The sequence below is a fragment of the Neomonachus schauinslandi genome, chromosome X (assembly GCF_002201575.2).
Source record: "Neomonachus schauinslandi chromosome X, ASM220157v2, whole genome shotgun sequence".
NCBI lineage: Eukaryota > Metazoa > Chordata > Mammalia > Carnivora > Phocidae > Neomonachus > Neomonachus schauinslandi.
In genome coordinates, this window is record NC_058419.1 from 44,625,068 (window position 1) to 44,637,606 (window position 12,539).

Here is a 12,539-nt window from a genome sequence, read left to right on the forward strand (position 1 = left end):
GCACAGCTCGGAGTCACCTCTTTCTTCCTGACAGCAGCCCTGCGAGGCAAATGTTTTCCCCGTGAAAAAGACGGAGTCTTAAGCAAGTGTATCTGTAATAATTGCCAGTTTTATTCCTCTGGCTAAGAGATCCAAAGGTAATTTGAAGTTTACATTTCTTTTTTATAGTTCTGTTGTCAAAAGTTTATTGTTTTACTGCCCTTCAAAGGTGATTGACAAGTTCTTCTGTGTCTGTTTATTTTCGGGGTTTTTTTGTGACACAATACACACACATACACACACATATATATTCATTTTGTGGAAAATGAGAAGATGCAGATAGCCAAAAAAGAAATAAAATACAGATCACACAGAGGTTCACTGTTAACCTTTCGGTGTATAATAATTCAGACTTTTTCTTTTGCATTTTGTCATATATAAATGTACATATAAAGTGTGTATATGTATATACATATATACACACATATACACACACACTGTTTTGCAACTTACTATTTTCACTATACAATATAAATGAGCATCTTCCCATGCAAATGAATGAAACATCCTTATTAAATGAGTGAGATGGTCAAAAGATGAGATGTTGGTAACAGGAGTCATATGCAAATCAAAGGAACACTGAAGGATAGGAGTAAAATGGTAGCAATATTTAGCAAGAAAATGCAGACAAAAAGAAGCCACTGGTGGTAATATTAATAACAGAAAATAGTTGAATTCAGGGGAGAAATGCATTAAATGGGATAAGGACGGTCCCGGGAATGCCTATGGTTAGAATGCAGAGCCCTAAATTTCTTTCTCAGACCCCTTATCTCTTCCAAACACCTTTCCATCTCATCTCCCTCCCTTGTCATTTCTTCATCTTTAAAGTGCCTATAGTCTATGTCCTCTTTAAATTCCTCGAGAGACTGAAGCAGCCTTTGCCTAAAATTCCCTTCTGTTTGCTGGCGTTCAAATTCTCCATAGGGGCGTTCTTCCTCTCTCTTTGGCACGCTGCACTTGGGCTTTCCTTCATTTTCTTTGCAGGGTTTTTGCATGATGTTGTTTCCAGCTTAAGTCCGGGGAGAAAATGTAGAGCAAATTGCTTCGTTTCTTTTGATTCAGGTTTGTCAGTTTCTCTTTGAAGCAAGATACTCGCCTAATCTCCCACCCCTGCCACACAGGTCCAGCCCTCTGAAGTTCGAGATGCCGCCCCTTCCTCCCGCACCCCCACCACTCCGCCTCCTTTCCCCTCCCTCTGCAACCCACCATTTCCCCAGCATACAAGGCTAATGGCCTCTCTGACGCGCGCGGGAGAAAGGGAGCTGACCGGTGGGTTGAGCTGTGAGGCCGCAAATTTTACCCAGCTCCCGCCCTTCCCAACTCCCACCCTCAGAGACCTGGGCTAAGTGCCTCCCTCACACTCACCTGTGAGGATTCGGGATAGTTTCCTCTTTTTCTTGCCTCGAGATGTCTGTGAATACAGACCCTTGGACCTGGAGACAGAAAGGAAGGGGGCGGGGAGGAGGGAGCTCTCTGTGGATCCACCAGCCCCAGAGGCAAGACACTCATCATCTTGAGTCCGGGATCCTCACAACCGTCGTCGCCCCAAATTTCCTACCTCCTGGTTCCCCCTCGTGTCCCTATCCCTTCCTCCTGGATCCCTGCCTCCACATCCCCCCCCCACCCCTCACCCTCTGGCCTAGTCATTGCGAGGGCTGTTTCCCCTCGGCCCCCCCGGCCCCCCCGCATGACCCACAGACAGGCACCGAATGAGAGGAAATATTTTCAAATTATGTCTAAATTTCTGCCTCCACCCCAGGATTCTAGCCGTTCCCCACACAACAGTCCACACCTCATTTCCTCAACGGAATTGGAGAAAGAGGAGGATAAACGGAAAGCTTGCCAATCTGAGAGAAGCCGATTATTTCTAAACTATCACTAAATCTGTGGGTGTCTCTCAGGAGACTTCCACCTACTCCCCCCACCGTCCTTTTAAAAAATACAATCATCTCCCAACGAGTTTGCAGGGATTTGGGCAAAGTGAGCCTGGCCCTATTCCAGTCACTAGATTCAGCCACTACCACCCCCAGGGGTCCCAGCGGTTTCCTCAAACCAACCTTCTGAGATTTAAGGAATTTAAGTCCTTCTCTTGGCCACAAGCACGAACGCCTACAGGACAGTAAGGGGCTGGTACCCAGAGGAGAAAGAAGCCCGGGAATATAAGGACTTCACGGCAGCTCCTGGTCACGTGAGGATTATGTCATCCTCCAACTCTGGTCCCCACTTTCCCCTCCCACCAGCTGTGCTGCAGAAGTGGAACGACTTTCCAACCTCCCACCTCCCCACGACACCAGGCCCTGTCACTCACTTTTGTCACTGCTAATTCCAGAGGTCAAGAGTGGCCCCTTCTCCCTGTGTCTGGAATTTGCCTTTCTCTGATTACCAGAGAAGCGCTGCATCTTCCTATAGTCATATTAACCACTGTTACTTGTTAGTGGTTGTGTTGAGAGGATTACTCATCCTCTTCTAAGCTAGAACAACAGGAATGTAGCTGTTTTCCCTCCACCCGCCCACCCACCCCCCAGTCACAAATAGCCACCATTTGCCTTGCTGTTCAATTCTTGAAATCAAATTAGAGGGGGTGGGGTAAATTAGGAAAGGAAGTAATGATTGAGATTGTGGTTTTTTACTATTGTTCTGATAATTTCCTACTCTTCCATTTTTTCCATCAATTTATTATATTCTTTTATTAATCAGAAATAAAATAACAATAAAAAAGCCTCAGGATAAGAGGGAAAAAAGACCCAGCCACCTGTTTCTGCTGCTGAGTCATTAGATAAATATAGACCCTCCAGGCAGACACATTTTTGGAAGTTTAAAACATACAGGGCAACTGGAGGCTACTACCCTTCTGAGGAGCCCCTAGGCAAGTGAAGCCCTTTCGTTAGGTGAACTACCGAGGCCATAATCCAACAGCACTTTGCCCTTAGACTTTCAGATCTCAAAAATCAGTCATAAAACTGCTAGTTTGATCTCAGTATCATGCTCTCTCAGTTTGTACTATGCAGTTTTATTTCTTTATTTCCTGTATCCAAAAGGTCCCACCTTTCCTCAATACTCTTATTGAGAATCAAATAGTTTTTCATTTCTCCCAGATACCGTCATCTTATTTATGTTTTCTTAGACCTCATTCAGCCACACTGAGGAATTAGGACTAACAGAAACTGGCCATATTACCAAATTTTTTGTTGCTAAGGATTTTGGTACTAATCTAAGTGGATTAGTTGTTGTTGATATGTTAGTTTGAAACATATACAACAGAAAGAGGAATGTGTTCTTTTTAAATATTTATTTAAATTAATTTAATTAACATGCTGTATTATTAGTTTCAGAGGTAGAATTCAGTGATTCATCACTTGCATACAACAGCCAGTGCTCTTACTTCAAGTGCCCTCCTTAATACCCATCACCCAGTTACCCCATCCCCCCACCCACCTCCCTTCCAGCAACCCTTAGTTTGTTCCCTAAAGTGTCTCTTATGGTTTGCCTCCCTCTGTTCCTATTTTATTTTTCCTTCCCTTCCTCTATGTTCATCTATTTTGTTTCTTAAATTCCACATATGAGTGAAATCATATAGTATTTGTCTTTTTCTGACTGACTTATTTACTTAGCATAATGCCCTCTAGTTCCATCCATGTCATTGCTAATGGCAAAATTTCATTCTTTTTGATGGCTGAGTAATATTCCATTATATATATGGTGTGTGTGTGTGCATATATATATATATATGAATATTGGTTATATATGTTATATCTTTATCCATTCTCTACATATAATATATATTGGTATATATATATTACACATATATAATAGATATATCAATATCTATTACATATCTATATGTCTATATCTATATAGAATGGATAAAGATACCATATCTTCTTTATCCATTCATCTTTCAATGGACATCTGGGTTTTTTACATATTTTGGCTATTGTGGACATTGCTGCTATAATCATTAGGGTGCATGTGCCCCTTCGAATCACTATGTTTGTATCTTTGGGGTAAATACCCAGTAGTGCAATTGCTGGGTCATAGGGTAGCTCTATTTTTAACTTTTTGAGGAACCTCCATACTATCTTCCAGAGTGGCTGCACCAGTTTGCATTCCCACCAACAGTACAAGAGGGACCCCCCCTTTCTCTGCATCTTCACCAACATCTGTTGTTTCCTGAGTTGTTAATTTTAGCCATTCTGACAGATGTGAGGAGGTATCTCATTGTGGTTTTGATTTGGATTTCCCTGATGCCAAGTGATGTTGAGCATTTTTTAATATATCTGTTGGCCATGTGTATGTCTTTTTTAGAGAAATGTCTGTTCATGTGTTCTACCCATTTCCTGACTGGATTTTTTGGGGGGGTTTTGGGTGTTGAGTTTGATAAGTTCTTTATAGATTTTGGATACTAGCCCTTTATCTGATATGACATTTGCAAATATCTTTTCCCATTCTATAGGTTGCCTTTTAGTTTTGTTGACTGTTTCCTTTGCAAAAAGAAATGTGTTCTTAAAACTTATGAAAAGTTGCCACTAACCAGTTTGATGTAAATGATTCCAGAAAATACTTAAAAGAAAGAGAAGAGGTCTTAAGAGTGCAGCATTGTTGTCGCAGTTATTACAAAATGCTAAGTTGTGATAAAAGCATAAGATTTATTGATGGGGTGGGGAATTCCTGAATCCTCTGTGAACAGCTTTTCATGCAGATGGTTAGACTTATGGTTTTCAGCTGGCTGGAAGGATCCAGGTGCTGAAGATTTTAGCATTGTGGTAAGACGCATAGCTTTGAGCAGATCCGAGTTTGAATTAATTGCATTTACTTACGTATTGTATAACCTTGGATCTAAAACTTGGATATTAAAACGTCCCTGTGTCTCATCTATAAAATGAGGCTAATGCTTCATAGAGCTGTTGGGATTAAATGATATAATTTATATAAAGCATTTAGTACATGACTGAAAAATACCAAGTGCTCCAATAAATGACAGGTCTTAATGATTACCTCCTAAAGATCTCGGGAATCCTTCCAGTTTCCACTCTAGCTCTACTGCCACTCCCCTAATGCAAACAGCCATAAACTTCGGGACAGCCACAACATTTACTGGTCTCTTTGCCTTACATCTTGCTATTTTCCAATAGGATGATAATTCCAAGTAACAGATATGATCATATCACTGCCCTGAATTATTTTATTTCATCCTCCAACAATCTTACTAGATAGGAACGTCTTTAGTTGATCTTCTGAACATTTCATGGAATACATCTCCATTTCCTTTTTAAAGATTTATTTGTTTATTATTTTAGATAGAGAGTGAGGAGGAAGGGCAGAGGGAGAGGGAGAGAGAGAACCTCAAGCAGACTCCCTGCTGAGTGCAGAACTATGGGGCTCTATCTCACAACCCTGAGATCATGACCTGAGCCTACCTGAGCGGAAACCAAGAGTTGGATGCTTAACCAACTGAGCTACCCAGGTGTCCCTACATCTCCATTTCTTTTTGTTTCTTTTTTTTTTTTAAAGATTTTATTTATTTATTTTGACAGAGAGAGAGAGGGAGCACAAGCAGGGGGAGGGGCAGGCAGAGGGAGAAGCAGCCTCCCCCTGAGTAAGAAACCCAATGCAGGACTCGATCCCAGGATCCTGGGATCATGACCTCAGCCGAAGGCAGATGCCTAACCGACTGAGCCACCCAGGCATCCCTCTACATCTCCATTTCTAAGTAAAAGCTTGTATGAAAATACATGCAAATGCAAGCAAAGTAAGATATTGAGTTAGATTTGACTTGTTTGCCTAGTATTGACTGATGGGACTCACAAGTGAGGACAAAGAGGCATTATGTATCATAAAAAGAAACTCCAACAATTGGGACCAGATACCTTCAAAAAAGCTTGCCAAAAGGCATCCAAGCCAGCTCTACTACCTACAACAATCATCCTCGTCTTCCCTCCCCCAAGTCATTATAAGGAGACAGGAAGGGGAAGAGGTAAAGAAATGTGGGAACCATTGACTTTGCAGGGAGGTCATTGTTGTTCATAATAACAACAACAGTGATACTTACAACTTTTTAAATACTTCTTATGTACTGCCTAATTCTTCTAAGCACTTTTCATATACTAACTAAATTAATACTTATAATGTTATTATTAGGAAACTAAGGAGTACAGAGGTTAAGTAGCTTGCCCAAAGTCACAGAGTAAATAGTGGATATATAATTTTTTTTATTATGTTATGTTAATCACCATAGATTACATCATTAGTTTTTGATGTAGTGTTCCATGATTCATTATTTGCGTATAACACCCAGTGCTCCATTCATTACGTGCCCTCTTTAATACCCATCACCAGGTTAACCCATCCCCCCCACCCCCCTCCCCTCTAGAACCCTCAGTTTGTTTCTCAGAGTCCATAGTCTCTCATGGTTCGTCTCGCCCTCCAATTTCCCTGTGGATATAGAATTTTAACTAAGGTACTATGACTCCAGGGTTGGCACATGGTGAAAGTCAATTCTATCACTTTTTCATGGATGAGAGCAAGAGTATAGATTCTTCCCTCTTTTAAACCAAGTGGAGGTGGAAACTCCAAGAGAATCACATACAGAGAGAGGTCTGTGAGAAGGGGATACTGCTGTACAATCCCAGTTAGATCACTGTGTATCCTGTTGATCCAAAAGAGATGGCAAGGTGAAAATAGAGACATAGTGTACTCCTACCTTTGCTATGGCAGGATGGGTGAATTTTCCTGTGGGTTAGGTGGACACCTGGCTGACTTGCTGGTTCCTTTTCCAATATGACTTTACATCGGGTGAAGGAAATCTATAAGCAACCTGTTCTAGAATTGTACAAAATATGCTAAAATAAACCAAATGACAAAAGTTATGGGCAGACTGGGATCAGGCATATACTCCTGCTTTGAAGAACCAGATAACTAGACAAATATATCAAACAACTACAATTGTTTTCAGACTCTGTACAACTGAAAGCACAATGGTGTGGTCCCTGACAGAAGAGAAAGAATCAGGGTGAGATCTATGATTGCTTTGGACTTTGACTAATGGTACCCACTTGTACTGACCGATTTAAGGGATAAATAGACAAAAATAGTAAGAAATTTTGATATACCACTTTCAATAATAGAATAAGCAAGCAAAAGTTAAAGGAGATGGAACCTACCAGCTAGACCTTATTATATATATGCCATATGCTAAGCAATTAAAAAGCTTCAATAGAATTTTTAAAAGATTGACACTATAAAAAGTATATTCTGTGATCACAACAGAGTGAAATTAGAAATTAATAATGGAAAGAAATTTGGACGAATGGATAAAGAAACTGTGGTCCATATATACAACGGAGTATTACTCAGCCATCAGAAAGGATGAATACCCACCATTTGCATCGACATGGATGGAACTGGAGGGGATTATGTTAAGTGAAATAAGTCAAGCAAAGAAAGTCAATTATATGGTTTCACTTATATGTGGAACATAAGGAATAGCATGGAGGACATTAGGAGAAGAAAGGGGGAAATGAAGGGGGGGGAATCAGAGGGGGAGATGAACCATGAGAGACTATGGACTCCGGGAAACAAACTGAGGGTTTCAGGGGGAGGGGGTGGGGTGATGGGTTAGCTCGGTGATGGGTATTAAGGAGGGCACGTATTGCATGGAGCCCTGGGTGTTATACGCAAATAATGAATCATGGAACACTACATCAAAAACTAATGATGTACTGTATGGTGGTTAACATAACATACCAAAATAAAATAAAAATAAAAATTAAAATTAAAAAATTAAAAATAAAAGACATTTGGATATTCATCCTTTCTGATGGCTGAGTAATATTCCATTGTATATATGGACTACATCTTCTTTATCCATTCATCTGTTGAAGGGCATCTCGGCTCTTTCCACAGTTTGGCTATTGCGGACATTGCTGCTATGAACATTGGGGTGCATATGGCCCTTCTTTTCACTACATCTGTGTCTTTGGGGTAAATACCCAAAAGTGCAATTGCTGGGTCATAGGATAGCTCTATTTTTAAATTTTTGAGGCACCTCCACACTGTTTTCCAAAGTGGCTGTACCAACTTGCATTCCCACCAACAGTGTAAGAGGGTTCCCCTTTCTCCACAACCTCTCCAACATTGGTTGTTTCTTTCCCTGTCCATTTTTGCCATTCTAACTGGTGTAAGGTGGTATCTCAATGTGGTTTTGATTTGAATTTCCCTGATGTCTAATGATGATGAACATTTTTTCATGTGTCTGTTAGCCATTTGTATGTCTTCTTCAGAGAAGTGTCTGTTCATGTCTTCTGCCCATTTTTTGACTTGATTATTTGTTTTTTGGGTGTTCAGTTTGAGAAGTTCTTTATAGGTCTTGGAAATCAGCGCTTTGTCTGTAGTGTCATTTGCAAATATCTTCTCCCATTCTGTGGGTTGCCTCTTTGTTTTGTTGACTGTTTCCTTTGCTGTGCAGAAGCTTTTTATCTTGATGAAGTCCCAAAAGTTCATTTTTGCTTTTGTTTCACCAGCCTTTGGAGATGTATCTTGAAAGAAGTTGCTGTGGCCGATGTCGAAGAGGTTACTGCCTATGTTCTCCTCTAGGATTTTGATGGATTCCTGTCTCACGTTGAGGTCTTTCATCCATTTTGAGTTTATCTTTGTGTATGGTGTTAGAGAATGGTCGAGTTTCATTCTTCTGTATATAGCTGTCCAATTTTCAGCCATCAGAAAGGATGAATACCCAACTTTTACATCAACATGGATGGGACTGGAGGAGATTATGCTAAGTGAAATAAGTCAAGCAGAGAAAGTCAATTATCATATGGTTTCACTTATTTGTGGAACATAAGGAATAGCATGGAGGTCATTGGGAGAGGGAAAGGAAAAATGAAGGGGGGGAAATCGGAGGGGGAGACGAACCATGAGAGACTATGGACTCCGAGAAACAAACTGAGGGTTTTAGAGGGGAGGGGGGTGGGGGGATGGGTTAGCCCGGTGATGGGTATTAAGGAGGGCACGTACTGCATGGAGCACTAGGTTTTATACGAAAACAATGAATCATGGATCACTACATCAAAAGCTAATGATGTATTGTATGGTGACTAACATAATAAAAAATAAAAATAAAAATAAAAGAAGAAATTTGGGAAGTTGAAAATATGTAGAAATTAAACAACACAATTTGAAATAATGAATGTCATAAGAAATCACAGGGAAATTAGGAAATAATTTGACACAAATGAAAATTAACTCACAACATACCATGACTTACGGTATTCATGTAAAATAGTGCCTAAAGTGAAATTTATATTTGCGTACATACATTGAAAAAAAAGAAAGATCTCAAAGCAGTACCTTCCACCTCATGAAATGAGAAAAAGAAGAGTGTAGTAAATCCAAAGGAACCAGAAGGAAGGAGATAATAAGGATTCGAGCAGAAATCAATGAAACAGAAAAGAGGAAAAAATAGAGAAATTCAACAAAACCAAAAATTGTTTCTTGAAAAAGAACAACAAAATTGACAGACTTTTAGTTAGACTGATTAAGAAAAAAAAAGAGAGAGGAGACTGTATTTACTAAAATCAGGAATGAAAGAGCAGCCACTGCTACTGCCTTTACAGAAATTTTAGGAAAAAACTGTAAGGGAATATACTATAAACAACTGCATGCCAATTAATTAAATAAATCGATGAAATTATCAAATTCCTAGAAAGACACAAACTACCAAAACAAACCCAAGAAGAAACAGAAAACCTGAATAGATTGATAACAAATAAATTGATGTAATAATTTTAAAACTTCCCAATAAGAAAAAAAATCTCAAATGACTATACCAGTAAATTTTACCAAACATCCGAAAAGACATAATACCAATTCTTCCAAAAAGTGAAAAAGGAGAGGTCATTTCCCCGATGCATTCTAAGTGGTCAATATCGTCCTGATCCCAAAACCAGACAAAGACATCACAAGAAAACTACAGGTCAATAACTTTTATGATATAGATGCAAATATCCTCAATAAAATACTAGCAAGCTGAATTTAGAAACACATAAAAAGAATTATATACCATGACCGAGCAGAGTTAATCTCAAGAAAGTCAATATATGTATACACCATAGTAGTAAAATAAAAAACCCCACAACATTACCATTTCATGTCATTTCATTTCAGTGAACTGCACAAAGTTTTTAAAAAATACAACAGCTCTTCATAATAATAAAGAAAACTCTCAAAAAAAGTAGGAATAGAGGGACCATCCTCAACCTGATGAAGGACATAAAGAAAAACCCAGTTAGGGACGCCTGGGTGGCTCAGTCGGTTAAGCGTCTGCCATCAGCTCAGGTCATGATCCCAGGATCCTGAAATCGAGTCCCCCATTGGGCTCCCTGTTCTGCAGGGAGCCTGCCTCTCCCTCTCCGTCTGCTGCTTCCCCTGCTAGTGCTCTCTCTCTCTGTGTCAAATAAATGAATAAAATCTTAAAAAAAAAAAGAAAGAAAAACCCACAGTTAACATTACAGTTGGTGGCAAAAGACCGGATGCTTTCTTCCTATGAGCAGGAGCAAGACATAGATGCCTGCTTTCACCACTTCTAGTCAGTACTGTACTGGAGGTTTCTGACAGGGCAATTAGGCAAAAACATGAAATCAAAAGGATCCAGATTGGAAAGGGAGAAGTAAATCCATCTCTATTTGCAGGCAACATGATCTTATACATAGAACCCCCCCCCAAAAAAAAATCCATAAGAAAGCTACCAGAACTAATAAATGAATTCAAAACTGCGGAGTATATAGATCAACACACAAAACCAGTAGTGTTTATATACACCTATGATGAACAATCTGAAAAGGAAATTAAGGAAACAATTCTATTTACAGTATCATCAAAAAGAATAAAATACTTCAGAAAATATTTAACAAAAAAGTGCAAAAATTATGTTCTGAAAATTACAAAGAATTATTGAAATACATTAAAGACCTAAATAAATGGAAAGACATTGCATATTCATGGATTGGAAGATTAAATTGTTAAAATGGCAATACTCCTCAAAGCGATCTACAGATTCAATGCAATCCCTACCAAAAGTTTAATGAGCTTTAAAAAGTTGGGGCACCTGGGTGGCTCAGTCGGTTAAGCATCTGCCTTCGGCTCAGGTCATGATCCCGGGGTCCTAGGATCAAGTCCCGCATCGGGCTCCCTGCTCAATGGGGAGTCTGCTTCTTCCTCTCCCCCTGCTCATGCTGGCGTGTGCACACTCACTCTCTCTCTCTCAAATAAGTAAAAAAAAAAAAAAAGAAAAGAAAAAGTAGATTTTCAATTATATAATGGAATTGCAAGGAACCTAGAATAACCAAAATAATCTTGTCAAAGAAGAACAAAGATGGAGGAATTACACTTCCTGATTTCAAATCTTACTACAAGGCTGTAATAATCAAAACAGGGTGGTACTGGCAAAGGATAGACATACAAGTCAACGGGACAGAATTGAAACTCCAGAAATAAACCCACATACTATGGTCATTTGATTTTTAGAGTGGCACCAAGATAATTTGATGGGGGAAAAATCGAATTTTCAACAAATGGTATTGAGAGAATTGGATAATGACTTGCAAGAGAAAAACCATATACAAAAATTAACCCCAAATGTATCACAGACCTAAATGTAAGAAACAAAACTATAAAACCCTTAGAAGAGAACATAAGCATAAATCTTTGTGACCTTGGATTAAACAGTGGTTTCTTAGATATGACAACAAAAGCACAAAAAACTAAATTAAAAAAAAGATAAATCAGACAACTGCAAAATTAAAAACTTTTACTTTTCTGAGGATATCATCAAGAAAATGAAAAGATACTCAACAGAATAGGAAAAAAATTTCTAATCATCTATCGGACAATGAGCTTGTATCTAAAATATATAAGGAGCTATTATACTGGATAATAAAAAGACAAACCAATTAAAAATAAGCAAATGATCTGAATAGATGTATATCCAAAAAAAGTATAAATATGGCTGACAAACAAATGAAATGATGTTCAACATCATGATAGTCATTAGGAAAATGCAAATCAAAACCATAATGAAATATCACTTTATACCCATTAGGGTGGCTAACCAACCAATGTTGATGAGGATGCAGAAAATTTGGGACTCATGCATTGCTGATGGGAATATAAAATGCTGCAGCTGCTTTGGAAAACATTTTGGCAGTTCCTCAAAAAGTTAAATATAGAATTAGTATATGACCTAGCAATTTTACTCCTAGGTATATACACAGAGAAATGAAAACATATGTTAACATAGAAATTTGTTCGTGAATGTTTATAATAGCCTTATTCATAATAGCCAAAACTTGGAAACAACTCAAACGTCCATCAACTGATAAATGGATAATTATAATGTGGTAGATTGGTACAATGGAATATTATTTGGCAATAAAAATAAAGTACTAATACATGCCACAAAATGAATGAACCTTGAAAACAATACAGTAAGTGAAAGAAGACTGTCA

At 38.8% G+C, this 12,539-nt stretch overlaps 1 protein-coding gene across 2 annotated transcripts; it reads right to left on the bottom strand.

Moving 5' to 3' along the window:
• Positions 1-548: 548 nt before the first annotated feature.
• On the bottom strand, positions 549-2,168 carry TCEAL7 (transcription elongation factor A like 7). 2 transcript variants are annotated; one of them, XM_021691181.1, is made up of 3 exons: positions 2,097-2,168; positions 1,405-1,510; positions 549-1,048 (listed from the first exon to the last, which is right to left on the bottom strand). In XM_021691181.1, exon 3 carries the CDS (start codon positions 1,032-1,034, stop codon positions 732-734), a length of 303 nt encoding a protein of 100 aa, XP_021546856.1. In that variant the 5' UTR covers positions 1,035-1,048; positions 1,405-1,510; positions 2,097-2,168; the 3' UTR covers positions 549-731. The 2 variants fall into 2 exon arrangements, with proteins under 2 accessions (XP_021546856.1, XP_021546865.1); XM_021691190.1 differs by having other exon boundaries at positions 567-1,048; positions 1,405-1,472; positions 2,097-2,118.
• Positions 2,169-12,539: the final 10,371 nt, after the last annotated feature.

Bases quoted from the DNA above. Each gene is read 5' to 3' on its own strand.
- TCEAL7 (XM_021691181.1), bottom strand. From the start codon at position 1,034: ATGCAAAAACCCTGCAAAGAAAATGAAGGAAAGCCCAAGTGCAGCGTG.